Source organism: Leptonychotes weddellii, chromosome 9 (genome assembly GCF_054177405.1).
Source record: "Leptonychotes weddellii isolate Sample4059 chromosome 9, ASM5417740v2, whole genome shotgun sequence".
Classification (NCBI taxonomy): Eukaryota; Metazoa; Chordata; class Mammalia; order Carnivora; family Phocidae; genus Leptonychotes; species Leptonychotes weddellii.
Genome location: NC_138377.1, coordinates 87,062,559 through 87,078,638, shown reverse-complemented (window position 1 = coordinate 87,078,638; position 16,080 = coordinate 87,062,559). Strand labels below are relative to the sequence as shown.

Sequence of the window (16,080 nt, the reverse complement as noted above, 5' to 3'; positions counted from 1 at the left end):
CACAGACTTAAGTACGAACAAATTCATTCAGGAAGTAATTTACTGAGTGCCTTCTACGAGCCACCCAGGGGTCTGCTCCTACCAGGGGGTAGGAGATCAATCCAGCCTTCACATCCGGAAGGGGCCTTAACACCTCCAAGGCAGGAGAAGCCCCGCTGAGGAATAGGCACAGCCTGGTGGACAAGAGGGACACTGCCCAGAGCCCTCGGTCACCCACGGATCTTTTTCCTGCGTGCTCTCAGGCTCTTTCTTCTCACGCCAGACAGAAAGACCTCGAGACATCAGAGAAAATCTAAATAGTGAAGCTTCTGAAGTCCCAGGCCTGTGGGCACCCCCAGGGCCCTCTCAGTATGTGACAGCAGCGCCCTGACGATGGTCTCAGCAGCCCTTGAGGCCGCCGGGGCCGGGGCAGGAGTGCCCGCTGGGGGTCTTCACGGGGCACCCCAATCTAGACTGACAGCAGCGAACACAGAAACCCCCTCAGTGCCCTCAAGCGCAGCCCTGTGGAGTTGGCCACAAAAATGTGGGAAAGGAGATGGAATTACCGAAGATGGGAAGAAAGAGGAGAAACGGGAAAGAAGAGAAGGGTCAGGGGGACATCAGAGCTCCCCCACTTTACCTTCATTTTCAGCAGCTGGTTTTCAACTTCCGCCACCTCCAGCTGCCTCTGCTTTTCCTGCAGCTGGCCCATGGATGCTTCGTAGGTCTGCTGCAGATCTCTCATTTGATCCTTAATGCTGCTATTTTCCAAAGTAACATCCACCAGGGTTTTCTAGGGACACGAAAAAGAAATCAAAACCAGATCCGGTGAAGTGAGTAAACATGGCCAGAGGCATGCACCAGGACATCCCTTTGCCATTAACCATTGAGAGAGAGGTCAGGCCCCGGCAGCTGCAAGCCGGGACGCTGGTGTCTGGGGGGCGGAGGGTCCCCCCAGCCGTGGGCAAGAGGTCAGCGAGGCTCTGCCCACCCAGCGAGCCTCTGCCCACTGCTTAGGATGGACGGAAACGGCCTAAAATGGAGTCTTTCCAAGGAAAAATGTTCATAATGCGTCATTTCACATAGAAAAAAATTGGGTTTTGGGAAAATAGTAAGGCTAGAACAAATCCCATTTTGAGAAGGAAAATGTATAAGCATTCGTTCAAATGTATTTATGCAGAGAAACTTTTTTTAAAGACTAGGATGAATTTCACCAAAATCCAAATAATAGGTTATCGCTAATGTGGGAGGATTACGGAGGATATCTGTTTCCTTCCCTGTGTCTTCTGCATCTTTCAAATTCCCACAACAAAATCGAAAAACAAAACGTGTTTTGGAGAATGGAGATACTGCCCTTCTTCCTTAAAGGGGCCATCACTGCTGTGTTTGTGGCCTGCCTGTCAGCACGGAATAGCACGGCTGAGGTGCTGGTAATGGCCGCAAGGGCGTCACTCTCCCCTCGCAGAGCACGGCGGCGACGAAGGAGCACCAGGAGCAGAGGCTGGTGACTCGGAGGGGTGCCTGACAAGCGTCAGAAGCCTGTTGATTACTGCTCCAGGCCACCCACCGGAGCAAGAACGATTAAATACATGCTGGTGTTTAGTTAATGCTTTGGATTCTACTTGGTTAACTCCTCGTACAGAGAATGGCCTCCATAACCCGAATTCTCACCACTGGGCACCAGAATATGGGCACCATCTACCACCTCCCCAAGTCGCGCTCAACTTTCAGTTAGACGTGGAAACGCTGGTGTTGGACCCATTTTCTAACACCTTTGTCCTCTTTGTAGATGATCAGTCCCTGAAGCTTCCTCAAGTCCTTAGCCTCCCCTTTGGATAAAAAAACCTCCTTGAATCAGGAGAAAAGACTTTTGATGGAGGTACACTGATATTAAAGAATATACAGAAGCCATTTGGAAGCACAGAATCAGAAAATATTTGAGCTGCAACGGGCTTTAGAAACCACCTGGCCCCACCACCCCCCTCCAAGGCCCACTGGCTTTACAGATACAACTCTTGTGCTCATGAGCCTACATCTGGACCCAGAGACCAGCGTTCTAACCCTGGCTCTGCTACTAGCTAGAAGCTAGACACCTCGTTCCAGTCGTTTCTCTCTGCTGGCCTCAGCTTGTTGATCCATAAAACAAGGGGACTGGAGATCAGCAGTTCCTTCCCGTTCTGACATTCTTTGAAATCAAACCAAGGGTCTGGTCTCACGGTCAATAATAATGAACATGGGACCGTCTGGGCAATGGGAGAGGTCAGGGCCTTGCAGAATTAAGAAACCAACTATCTTCAGACTCACTTGAATTTCCTGGCTGTGATATGGTGCCTTTCTTTTCTCCTTTTTCTCCTTCTTCTTCTTTTTAACAATAGTTTTTAATCTTTTCATGATAAAGCTCCTCGGTCTGCCCCAGGCCAAGAGGCTGGACCATAACTAGGAACCAGTCAGGGTACCTGGGTCACCGCTGACCCTGTTGTAACGCTGACCTCACGGCCTGGGGCGCCAGTGGGATGGCAGATCGGAAGTAACGGTGGGGAAGAAAAACCAGAAAGTCAGTACCCGTACCAACCAGGTCTGAGCTCAGGGGAGGTGCGGCATCTCCCAGTTAGCAGGGAGTGAGAAGATGCCCCAGAGAGAAGGAAAGGGACCTGGCCAACCCCTCTGGATGGCAGGAGGAAGGGAAAGCCAAGGCTACTGACTAAACCAGACCCAGAGCAGGGCCAGGCCTGAGGCCAGGGGAAACCGGGCGTGCACTAAGAAGGACCAGGAAAAGGGTGAGGCTCCGAGACCCCACCAGAAGTGGCCTCCCAGCCACCGGGGCTCACTGCGGCGCCCACTCTGTGGTTGGCACTGCTGCTCTACCAGCTGTTACTGGACCTTAGGTCCATGGGGAAGGGGATGATCCCAACATGAAAATCTGTTTATCTGACAAGTCATTTACGTAGAACAGGGAAGGACAGTAATAGCCGTGGGACCTTTAAGAGGAGGGTAAAAAGATAAGAACCAAATGAACTTGGAGGCGAGGCAGAAACGACTGTTATATCTGGAAACTAAAGCCAAGGAAGCGGGTTCTGGTGAATGTAACACTCTGTCCTGAACACTTTCAGGTTAATTTGCATAGGAGATGCAGGACTTGGCTGGAAGGTGACAGTGGGTGGCACTGGCCTGGTGAGCTCCCAGCAAATCAGATTACTCACGAGAGCAATCCTCCGGAAGTGGAAGCGGATTGACAACACACATCTGGAGGATCCTGAGTCTCTCTGCTTCCCTGTCGGCTCGCGTAGGATTTCTTTTCTTGCGAAATAATTTCTAAGTTAGGCAAACGTGCTTCACAGCCCCTGGGAGCTCCTGGCCACGCGTGACTAGAGACCGCCTGTGATTAAGTCTGTCTTTCCCGTGCCTGGGTGGGACTTCCTGAAACCGGGGCTGCAAGGAGCAGGGGCTGATGTGCAGTTCTAGGCACTGACACTTAAGACCCACTCGGGTACCTGCTGGAGAAAGGGCCACCTCTAGCATGGAGCTCAGGATCTAAACTCGCGTTTTAACAAAGGCAAAAACAAATTCAACTCAAAGGTTAAGAGCCTCCTCTTGGAAGCACTTCCTTTCACTCCCTTCACGTCCTGGCGGGGTCTTTACTGTGACCGTGCCTGAAGGATCCCGCATAATGATCTGAAGACATCCCGTGACTTGCTTTTCTACAAACGCACAGGGCCCACACCTGGTGAGGCGTGCCTGCCCCGCAACAGAGGGCCCCGGGCTAACGGTGAGCAGATGAGTACCTGCAGGCCGATGGAGTCCGACGTTAAGGCTGAGTTCGTGGCATTAAAACTGTCCAGGGCCGACGACTGCGTCTGGATGTGATTCTCGAGATACTCCTGCCGAGCCTGGGAAGCCTGGGCAGAGGATGAGGTGGTTACACAAAACCATATATACCCGCAACAAGCTTCGGTTAGGCTAGAACCTTCACCTGATAGTTCAAGTAGAGCTTAAGGTTACAAAGTCAACATCGGCATGACCCAGAGAGGGGAAAGACATGAACCCTCTTCCTTCACATGTCCCCCCCGCAGGGCCTCGCTTGGTCCTCACCACGCATGCGGCAGCCAGAACACCCCGCTTTATATGGTGGAGGGAACCGAATCCGAGGAGGTCAGGGATTTGCGCACCAGCAGCTGAGAAGGGGCGCTGCTGCGCCTAGGACCCAGCTGGAACATCTTCTCCTGCCAGCCTGCTCTTCCTACTCACCACAGAAGGAACACGCGGGCGGCTCCCACCCTTCTCCAGCACGTTCTGGGGCTGCCGCGCCCTTGCGTGGTCCCTGCCGGGCGTGCGTGTGCAGCACGTCGGAGACGCGTTCAGCAGCGAGAGTTCCAGCGGGGTCACGCCAGACGTGCAAGAAGGGCCGGCCATACCGCAGCCGGAGGCCGGGGAAGTAGGGGTAAGGGCGCGGGGTGGGCTCACGGGTGGACGCCTGTGGGGTGTGGGGGCCCACGGAACGGGCGGTGGCCTGTGGGGGGGCCTGTCCCCGCGGGCCCGTGGGAACGGGCTGGGCGGCCGTGGCGCGTTTATCCGCCCGCACCCCTGGAATCAAGGCCGTGGCTCGCTCTTCAGCGGGTCATCTCCCAGCCAAGCCACGCGCCAAACCCTAAGGCACGACTGTTCAGCCGTGCTTCCTTCCTGCAGATACTCACCTTTATGGAAAGTGTGTCATATATACGTGCACTTTTTTTTCTTCAACATTATGAATCACAAGCATAAAAAACATTTTCTTTCCTCACGGGCATTAGCTTGTTTAAACCAGAGGAATGTTATTTTTTCTTAAATTTGAAAGTAATACCTTCACGTAGTTCAAACATTTACAAAATATAAAAGGTAGACACTAAAATAAATCAATCACTCGTGTCCCATCTGCTCAGGTACCACCTGGCCCGCTCTGCCCCTCAACTAAGAATCACGGTTAATTGGTTTCTTGATTATCCTTCTAGTAACTACTTTTGCATCCACAGAACTATCTAACCATACTTATTTTCCCCTCCTGTTTTACACAAGTGGTAGCTCACTGTACATATTTCCTTGTATCTTCCTTTTTTTTTTTTTTTTTACCATCTACTCTGTATCTTTGAAATCTTTCCGTATCTCTTTCTGAGGAGCTTACTTGCTCTTTTTATTCTTACCTCCCCCTCTCCCATTCCCTCCTCCTCCCCCTCCACCTCCTCCTCCCTCATTTTTTTAAAAGATTTATTTATTTATTTTTAGAGCGAGAATGGGGGGGCAGGGGGGAGGGCAAAGGGAGAGAGACTTAAGCCTTAAGCACACTCCATACACAGCGCAGAGCCTGACGCAGGGCTCAATCCCACAACTCTGAGATCACGACCTGAGCAGAAATCAAGAGTCTAATGCTCAGCTGACTGAGCTACCCGGGCGCCCCCCTTTTTTTTTTTTAATTCTGTGTATTCTATTGTATAGTGGTAATTTATTTTACTTTCCCCTTTAAGATTTTTTTTTTTTTATTTGACAGAGAGAGACTCAGCAAGAGAGGAAACACAAGCAGGGGGAGTGGGAGAGGGAGAAGCAGGCTTCCCGCCAAGTAAGGGAGCCTGATGTGGGGCTCGATCCCAGGACCCTGGGATCATGACCTAAGCCGAAGGCACACGCTTAATGACTGAGCCACCCAGACATCCCTTACTTTCCCCTTCTTGATGGACATTTAGGTCTCCAATCTTGTTACTGTTGCAAACAATGCTGTGATAACTAAGCTCATACATACGTCATTTCACATGTGAGAGTTTACAGAATACATTCTTCAGAACAGAATTGCTAAGTCACAAGATAGAGGCCTTTGCAATTTTGTAGATACTGCCAAACTGCTCACCCTCAGAGGGATTCAGAATTATATCCTATCCAGCAAACTGCCTGTTCTCCACAGCACTGCTAATTGTGTCTTGTCCGCTCCTACAGGGATGCCAGTCTCATAGGTAAAAATTACATCTCAGGATGGTTTGACTGACTTTCTCTTACTGAGAATGAGGCAGAGCATCCTGTCAGACATTTAAGAGCTCTTCATCCTTCTTTTACTAAAAGTTATCTATAACAAATATCTTCCCTATTTTTATGAGTTGTGGCCTTTTCTTCTTGATGTCTGTACACTATTTTTTTTAAAGATTTTTATTTATTTATTTGAGAGAGAGAATGAGAGAGAGAGAGCACATGAGAGGGGGGAGGGTCAGAGGGAGAAGCAGACCCCCTGCTGAGCAAGGAACCCGATATGGGACTCGTTCCGGGGACTCCAGGATCATGACCTGAGCCGAAGGCAGTCGCTTAACCAACTGAGCCACCCAGGCGCCCTATACACTCTTTAAATACTCAGAAAATTAGCCTGTTATCTAGGATATGAAGGGCAATCATTTTTGCTAGGTTTCTCATTGGACTTTGGTGTTTTTGCCAGCACACATCTTTCATTTCAGTGTAGTCAAAGTTATGAAACTTTTCTTTTGCGGTTTTGGGATTTCATGTCAGAGTAACAAAAAGCCTTCCCCATCTCAAGAGTATAAAAGAACTCACACAGGTTTTCTTCTGGCACTTTTAAATATTATCTTCAGAATTTAAGTCTTTGATCTCTTTGGAATTCATCCAGATATAAGTCTGTCATGACAGCATATAAGTTGTCCCCTCAGCATATACTGACTTGTCCATTTCCCTCCCTTTATTTGAGTTGCTACATTTATCATATATTGGTGTACATTTCTGGGCTTTTTTCATGGATGCTTATTTATGTGTCAATATGATACTGTCCTAATCTTTGAGGCTCTCTCAGTTTCTTGTACTATTAATAGAGCTAGTCTTCCTCATTGCATTTTTTTTCCAGAATTTCCTCAACTCTTCATATTTATTTTCAGTATACTTTGGAATCATCTAGTCCAGTTGTAGAAACAACATAAAATCTGTTGGTATTTTTATGCGGTTACATTACATTCATACATTAACCTGAATAGTACTGACGTCTTACAAAGTTGGCGCTTCCTGTCTAAGCACATGGTATGTCTTTCCTCTTGGTACAGTTTACTCCTAGATATTTGGTAGTTTTCTGTTGCTCTTATTTCTTCTTACCAGTTGTTTTTCGTATACTGAAATCTATTTGTTTGTATCTATTAATTTTTTTACCCTGCTACCTTACCAAATTGTTTTTTATAGTTGTTTTTTATTTTTCACTGGTTCACTTGTGGGTATATAATCATATAGTTTGTAACAGTGACAGTTTTACATCTACCTGTCCAGTTTTTATACCTCTAAATTCATTTCTCTTGCTTAATTCCATTGGCTAGTCTCTCAGGTACAATCGTAAATCATAACGATGATAGCTGGCTTCATCGTCTTATCCCTGACTGTGGAGGGAATGCTTTGAATGTAAAGATTATTCTTGCCACAAAAACATCCCTTTAAATAATAAACTTAATTCTGTGATAAAATTCCCTCAGTTCATTTAAAATATGATTCCACTCGCAAAGAACATCATAAACTCAAATATGTTCAGGCACCAGCCACTCAGAGGGAGTACTAAGCCCTACCACCCCTCCATATTTCCAAGTCACTGAGATATTCACTTACTGACAATTCCTGGGTGAGCTGTCGAATCTTCTGTCTCATTTCGTCATAGTCTCCATACATTCGCTTCCTTACTTTTTCCAAAGTGGCTCTCACCTGCAGCCCATAAAGATGCTAGTTAGAGATCAAGCTATAACATTTTCATGTGAGGTTTGCTGAAACCCAAATGACAGGAGGGCCCCACAAAAAAAACAATTTTAAGAACATGACAGTTTGGGGGACGCCTGGGTGGCTCAGTCAGTTAAGCGTCTGCCTTCAACTCAGGTCATGATCCCAGAGTCCTGGGATCGAGGCCCGCACTGGGCTCCTTGCTAGGCAAAGGAGCCTGCTTCTCCCTCTGCCTGCCGCTCCCCCTGCTTGTGCTCTCTCGCTCTCTGACAAATAAATAAATAAATCTTTAAAAAAAAAAAAAAAAGAACATGACAGTTTGGGAGATTAAGGGAGAAAATCACTCCTAATATCTAGTTAGAAGCCAAGAGAATTATCCAAATAATACCAATAATAATAAACATGCATCATGATTATATATTATTATAATTATTAACAAAGGTTAATTATCCAAATAATAAGCTCTGAAGAAAAAATGGTTTGTTGAAATTCAGCTATCACCTATCAAAACACATTCAGGCAAGACTTACCCCTTTTCCTATCTTCCTTTTTTTTTTTTTTTTTTAATTTTATTTATTTATTTGACAGAGAGAGACACAGCGAGAGAGGGAACACAAGCAGCGGGAGTAGAAGAGGGAGAAGCAGGCTTCCCGCAGAGCAGGGAGCCCGATGCGGGGCTCGATCCCAGGACCCTGGGATCATGACCTGAGCTGAAGGCAGACGCTTAACGACTGAGCCACCCAGGCGCCCCTATCATGCATTCTTATAAGTTGAAAATTTATAACAAGTCGATTCTATAAACAGGTGGCTAGGAGAACCAAAAAAACCTAAACCAAAAAGCAACCTCTAATTTTCCCTGTCTCTGCTCTGACTACCAAAGAGCAATTAAATATCTGGAATATGCAGCAGGGAAGTATGAGCTTAGAGAGACCATAAATTTGAACATTAGTTCCTCGATAATCACCAATAACACACAAGGCACGAAGTATAACAAAGGTCAGGGTGGTGCCCTAGACACCTGTTCACACAACCACTGATGAAGTCCCTCTATAGTAGTGCTTCTGAAGGAGGAACCAGGTCCTTAAAAATTTTATGAATAAAAACAAAAGAAACCTTGACCCTATCTCCTCCCTTCTGCTGCCCCTCTGGTGGAGAGCTCAGCGGTCCTCAAATAGAAAAGAAGAATCAAGGGAGCCCTCTGCAGAGAGCTCCAGAACTTCCACCGCAGAAAGGGCTGGAAGGCAGCAGTTGCTTGGGATAAGGGGTATGTAGGGGACAGCATGGGAGGGGCAGAGACTTCACCCTGAAGCTGTATTTGCATAGCCAGCACATGGTTTTAAATCAGACTGCATGTTTATTAGGGCTGACTGCATCTTGGTGAAGATTTCGGCAGCGGGGTCTAAGTTAAGGTGCCAAGCTTTCCCTAAACGAATTCTGATAACAGAGTCTACTTTTGTGCTGTTATCTACAAACATTTTGGGAAAATGAGGCCCAAAACACAACTCTTCACTCTGGGCAGACAGAATGGCTTTCACCGTGGCCCTGAGTTGGTGCTCCTGCTGCTCACCAGGGCGCAGTGGGCCGGCTCTCAAGCCGGGTGGCAAATACTTCAGGAAACCAGCTGGGCCAGAGTCACTCATGGCAAGAGAGAACCAACAATCCCCTAAACGTGCTTAGGGATAAGCAGGCCAGGGATGGATCTGAAGTCACCTATAGAAGGTGGGACCTGGAAATTAACTTTAAGTTGCAGGTCCCAGTGGAGGCTGGTAATTCAGGTCAGAACCACCCCTGTGTCCTAGGCACATGTCATCCCTGGTTCACAACCAGCCTCCACCTGCTGTTTGTGTCTTGGGCAACTGGCAACTCTCAGCTCTGCTTCAAAGGTTTACCTCTAAAGCAGTATCATGTTATCTAAGACATATGAGAAGGGACTAAGTATTTCCACGAGAAAAACAGGGGAGACTAGGAATGTTCAAGTTGCTTTTATATAGGAAAAATGATTAAAAATAATATTTGCAGAGTAGGATGACTGGGGATTTGAGGCTGATGGTTGTCACACTTGTCCTGTGCTTTTGTGTACCTTTTTTGGTTTTCCTTCATTTTCTCTGTTAAGCATTTATCATTATTACTTTCAATTAAGACAAGATGTTTTTATTCCTTTTTAATTATGTAAGTATCCAAATCTTTCAAGACTCATGAAAGAAGGTGCTCAAAATATTTATTATTTTTAATATTTGATAAGAAATGTTCTTTTAAAAAATCCATACGAAAGCTGACAACATGACTTTGTGTCTTCTCTGCAAACACTCCAAATAAAAAGCTGGCAGTTTTGACTTCAGGGGTCCCCTCCCAACCTCCACAATCTATACAGGAAAAAACTGAAGCCCGGGGAGAATAAAAGCTTGGCTGGGCCGAACACAGAGATGGACACTGAACCGAGGTCCAGGGGATACCCCACTGCCCCACACTGTTCTGCTTCTCATGAGCACTTTCTAGTCCACAGGCTGGTGCTCAGGGCTCATCAGTGTCAGAGAAACTCATTCCCTCTCCATCTAATCACACTGATTTGGTCAACAAAGGCATTGGGAGGCCAAAGAACTAAAAAGGAATGGTGATGGATGGATGGATGGATGGATGGATGGATGGATGGATGGAGACACAGATGAAAAGAAATAAAAAATTTAGAAGGAAATGTTCCTTAACCACAGTTCTAATTAAATGATGGAATTATGGATGGTTTTATTTTCTTATTATACATTTTTATATTTTCCAAATTTCTTTGAAAAAAGTGTGTAATTAAAAAATTAAGAAATGTAATATTTTTTTTAAAAGATTTTATTTATTTGAGAGAGAGAGAATGAGAGAGAGCGAGCACATGAGAGGGGGGAGGGTCAGAGGGAGAAGCAGGCTCCCTGCCGAGCAGGGAGCCCAATGCGGGACTCGATCCAGGGACTCCAGGATCATGACCTGAGCCGAAGGCAGTCGCTTAACCAACTGAGCCACCCAGGCGCCCCAAGAAATGTAATATTAAACACAAAGAAATGACATTGATTGGCCTGAGATGGACAGTGTCTACTCTGTTTGACTTCTCAGCATCTGTTTCAACATAACTGATTGGTCTGAACCAGCCATAATCAATTTCACTCCCCTCGCCAGGGGATCCATCCAGGGATGGATTGGGAATGGGCATGTGACCCAACCCTGGCCAATGAGACATGAGGAGAAGCCTAATAAAGGGCCTCTAAAAAGAAACCAGAGGTGAGTGGCCTCTTTTCTTCCTCAAGACACCATGATATTTTCAGATGATGCCACGAGCCTGAAGCTGAAGGCCAGAACCAAGGGAAACTCAGACAAGTAGGACTGGAGCCTGGGCATGCCCTGGTCAGAGCCTACCTACCCCTACACGTATCCCCACAGGAGACAAATTTCCTTTCTGAGTTGGCTTCTCTGTTCCTTACAGCCAAAAGCAACCAAATGTATACAGTTTTTGAAACTCAGGTGCTGGGAATGGAGTGTCCAACATAATAAGCAAAGATCACTTAAAAGCCTCCATATTATACACGGAAGATGGGAGTTATTTGGTCTCCTGAGCATCCCTACTTAGTCACCTCCAGCAGTTCACTCTAGACCTCGCTGCAGAATTACATCTGCACCTTTAACATTACCGTGAAGATATGTAGAGACATTTCCATCCAAAATGGTTAACGCTAGGAATTCTTCCAAAAGGCCTTATTACATTCACTCCACCGTCTCACATGCTACAAAAGGAGTATAAACAAAACAAACAAACATCCTTAAATGACTCACGTCTCTGATGTAGTTCATCTCTTCTTTCAGCTGGTTGGTGGACCACCCATACACCACCATTTCTTTCTGCTCATTTGGATCCGATCTCCGCACCACGCCGTAGACAACACCCTGAGGAAGTTTCCTGGTTGGCTCCCCATTGCTTAGGTCAGGGTGCTTCAAGAAGGGAGAAAAGAGGAAATAATAATGACTGTTTAGGCCTCGTGGGAGCAGCTCTGAGAAGGGGTGCACTGGGTATGGGCATGCGGGCTGTGCGGGCACTGAGGAGCCGGGTGGCAAGGAGAGGCCGGAGGAGACCCAGCCGCTCACCCTTCTCCCGCTTGTAACTGGCCTGGGCTGGGCCAGCTTTTGCCCTAGAGGAAGGGCATCTTTCTCAAATTTCTACTGAAGCCCTATCCACCCACCTAAGAGTGCCTCTGCAGGGCCCCTCCGGCCTGGACGGGCGCCCTTCTCATTCTCACGAAGGTGCTAGATGGACCTGTGTTATCCCCTCAGGACAAGAGCAAGTGTCTGCACTCTCACAGTCCTCGTATCCTGGTAATGCTGCTTTTCCCCGTGATATCAGTTCCTCTGGATACCTTCAATCTCATCGCTAAATACAACCCTTGAAATGCATGAGGTTGAGATACTGGGGGAAGAATGCTGGCTGCCCTCTGGCAGCCAAATTGTCCCCTGAGGGTAGGACTGACCCTGGACCAGCTCTGAGCAAAGGAGGGTGGGGGGATGAGTACACAACCTGTTGTGACCATTCATGAAATATTTCTGAAAAGCCAGGCAAAAGAACCTTCCAGCACCTTAATTCCTTCACCTAAAGCTTTGATCAGTGTTGAAATGCAAACGCCCTTGGGAAGGGGTAATATGTCCAAGTCCTAACACACCTTTATAGAATGAAGGCTCAAGAAGCCCGAGAAAGGGAAATTAAGATTTGTTCAGCTTCTACCATAAGCCAGATACGTTCCTTAGCACGCTGAATCTTTACGACCACTCTGGGACAGAGCGATGAGCCTCTCCATTTGATAGCTGAGAAAACCAAAGTTCAGAGAGGTTAAATAACTTGCTTCCAGCCACATACCCAGATTCAAGGCCGATTCTATGACACGAAGTATACCTCCCCATACTGCAGGCTTTGTTAGGTGCAGGAGGCCAGAGTAAGAGCCCCCATGAGGGAGAAGGAAGGGCAGGACAAAACCAGGGACTGAGACTTCATAGACAAACCAACCTACATCCAGTCTCCCCTGGGGCTGACCCTGGTACCTTGATAATCACAGTACAGAAGCCTGAATTCCATAATGGCAACTCTGCTCTCCCACTAATTTTTTATTTTTTTAAGATTTCATTTATTTATTTGGAGCGGGGGGAAACATGAGTGAGGGAGGGACAGAAGGAGAGGGAGAGATTCTCAAGCAGACTCTGTGCGGAGCCGAACTCAGGGCTCGATTCCACAACCCTGAGATCACAACCTGAACTGAAATCAGGAGTCGGATGCCCAACCAAATGAGCCACGCAGGTGCCCCTCCCACTAATTTTTAAACCACCATTGCATAAATTCCTTCCATGCACCTGCAAAATATTTTTGGCATACAAAATCGTAATTTGCATTTTAAAATCATTCATTTGGTCAGAATAAAAACTTTATGATCCCATTCATTTAAAGTTTGTCAGAGAAGGGTCTAAAAAGATACATGACAAATTATTAATAGTAATGACCTCTAAGGAGGGGACAGCATGGCGGGGCAGGGGTACTGGGTATCAGAACATCTTTCAATTCTTTCTTTATACCCATTTGTATTGTCTGTCTGTCTAGGATGGGAGCTTTAAAAAAAAAAAAAGAAAAAAACTAGAAAACGAAACATCCATTGCTTCCCACCCTTCGCTACGTATTTGGCAAGAGATGGGATATGACGGGTTGTGACACTCTGTATCTGCTTCCAGAAAATGATTCCGCTTGAGTCCCTGGTGCTTGGCTCCCACAGGCATTAAGGCAACTCTTGAAATTTGTATATAAATTTAGGCGGAGAGGCTGTTCCATGGCCCTTGGTGGAGTGACAAGCTGGGATTCCAGACCCCCAGTTTCCCAGACATATAATTAGGAAGAGGAAAAGCTCTACTGCAACTCCCCACATACCAGGCAACAAAAGCATGCTCTTTCAGTCAGTCTCCACCCAGTTCCTGAAAAACAAGCTGCTGAGGACAGGAGGCTTGGCTGAAAGGCTTTTCTGCAAGTCAAGTCTGTCCCAGATGGACCGGCTTTCAGGAAAACACGCAGGTGGCCGCATACAGAGGGCTGTGCCTCCCTGCCCAGCGGAGGGATGAGGACCAGCACCCGTGGAGGAGGACACACACAATGTCACAGACAACACAACGAGGTGTGCGAAACACAGCTCTAGACGTGGTGGCTCTAACAGTTACGCGTGGAAAGACATCGAAGGTCTGTGAAGTAAAAACCGGTCATTTCCATATTCTTGGGTTTTGTTTTTAAAATGTATGTTTGTGGGGCGCCTGGGTGGCTCAGTCGTTAAGCGTCTGCCTTCGGCTCAGGTCACGATCCCAGGGTCCTGGGATCGAGCCCCGCATCGGGCTCCCTGCTCCGCAGGAGGCCTGCTTCTCCCTCTCCCACTCCCTCTGCTTGTGTTCCCTCTCTCACTGTGTCTCTCTCTGTCAAACAAATAAATAAAATCTTTAAAAAAATAAATAAATAAAATGTATGTTTGTGTGCATAAAACATCTAGAAGGACGGAATCCAGACTTTTAATACCAGTGGCCTCAGTTGAAACGGGATTTCATTTTTTTTCCCCTTATGCTTCTGTAGGTCTGATTTTTAGCCAGAAAAAAAAAGGGGGGGGGTGTTATTTTTGAATGAATAACTTTCATTTCAGTTTTCAAAAAACTAAAAAATTACTACAAAGCCAAGGATAAATAATAGAGCCCAGAGAGGGGCCCGGCCCAGGACTCTGGTCAGGAGCAGGGCCGTCCTCCCGGGCCGCTCCACACCGAGAGGGTTCCCGAGGCAGCGTGAGCAGCTGCGGCACTGTTTATGAAGAGCGAGCAGGGGACAAATACTGGTTGTCTCTTTTATTACACAGCATCTTCTTTAATCCCCACCGTAACCCTACCACATAAATATTATTAGTTCTCCCAAGGTGGCGACATTCAAGTGCCTGAGTACATCTTCCCAAATCTAAGCTCTTCCCTTTGACCACAAAGCCTTCAAAATAGCTACGAGTCAGGAGTGAAATGGAATCTCACATCTCCATGTGGTAGCCCAGACCTCAGGGGCAGGGAAGCCAAGAGCCGGGGCCCCGGACCCAGTGGTCGGGGCCACTGGGAAGAGGCAGGCTCAGCATGTGGAGGCTCCTGTCCAGCCTCCTGGGCGCCATCTTCCCCTCTGCGCCGGCCCCCCCACCTCCCTTCTGTTCCTTTATCAGTCAACCTCCTTCTTGTCACAGGGCATGACACGGGCCATTCCCTCTGTGTGCAGTGCTCACTGCTGGGCTGCAATGTCTCTCCCTCAAGGACATCTTCATTCAGACTGGTTAGGTCCCTACACCTTCACCACAACCATAACACAGTGCCTATTAGTATCATCCTATATGGAAGGCCTGCTCGCCCATCCACCGGGCCTTATTGGTCTTCTTTTCCATCACAGTCTCTGACACCTAAGTGACTGACAATGAATTTCTCAATAGATATTTGCTAAATGGAGAGGGAGCTTTAGAAGTTAGAAGAAATTCCGGGGACTTTTCCAGATTATGTAAATATGGTCCAGCTGAAGGGAACATCCTCTGCTCTTCTTAGATGGAGGGACAGGGAGCTGATGTTTGCCCCGGTCATAAAATCTCTACCCAGAGGAGTTGCAAAGGAGCCCAAGACTGCTATCGTTCTGACAAAATGTCAGTATGCTTTTGGTGAAAAACTGGAGAACACAGAAAAAAACAGAAAAAAGAGTTGACATGTTTAGCACAGTATCTGTGGCAAAATATTTTTCCTCTCAGGTCCTTTAAAATATCTCCCTATAAGATAAATATTAGTTTTTTAGGCATGATAACAGCATTGTGATTGTATTAAGAGATAGCCTTTATCTTTCAGAGAAACATGCTTAAATATTTACGATATCTGGGATACAGGGTGGAGGAAGCGGATGAGAGTACAGACCGGGCCGGACTGAGCCTGGGTTGAGGGCTCTGGGGCTGGGTGAAGGGTCAGTGATTCATCACACCATTCAGTCTCCTTTTGTATATGTTTGAAATTCTCTGTAATTAAAAGTTGGGGTTTTTCTCTTACACTGTTGGTGGGAATGCAAGTTGGTACAGCCACTTTGGAAAACAGTGTGGAGGTTCCTCAAAAATTTATAAATAGAGCTACCCTATGACCCAGCAATTGCACTACTGGGTATTTACCCCAAAGACACAGATGTAGTGAAAAGAAGGGCCATATGCACCCCAATGTTCATAGCAGCAATGTCCGCAATAGCCAAACTGTGGAAAGAGCCGAGATGCCCTTCAACAGATAAATGGATAAAGAAGACGTGGTCCATATATACAGTGGAATATTACTCAGCCATCAGAAAGGATGAATACCCAACTT

The 16,080-nt window shown here is 46.9% G+C and overlaps 1 protein-coding gene across 1 annotated transcript in view; it reads right to left on the bottom strand.

Annotated features, from left to right (window-relative positions):
* Positions 1 to 16,080, bottom strand: part of MYZAP (myocardial zonula adherens protein) — a 51,562-nt gene that overhangs the window by 19,557 nt on the left and 15,925 nt on the right. The window contains exons 3-6 of the mRNA XM_081831150.1: positions 11,497 to 11,652; positions 7,585 to 7,677; positions 3,762 to 3,875; positions 620 to 772 (exon numbers count right to left, since the gene is read on the bottom strand). Of these exons, the coding sequence (XP_081687276.1) occupies positions 620 to 772; positions 3,762 to 3,875; positions 7,585 to 7,677; positions 11,497 to 11,652 (516 nt within the window). The remainder of the gene's footprint in view (positions 1 to 619; positions 773 to 3,761; positions 3,876 to 7,584; positions 7,678 to 11,496; positions 11,653 to 16,080) is intronic.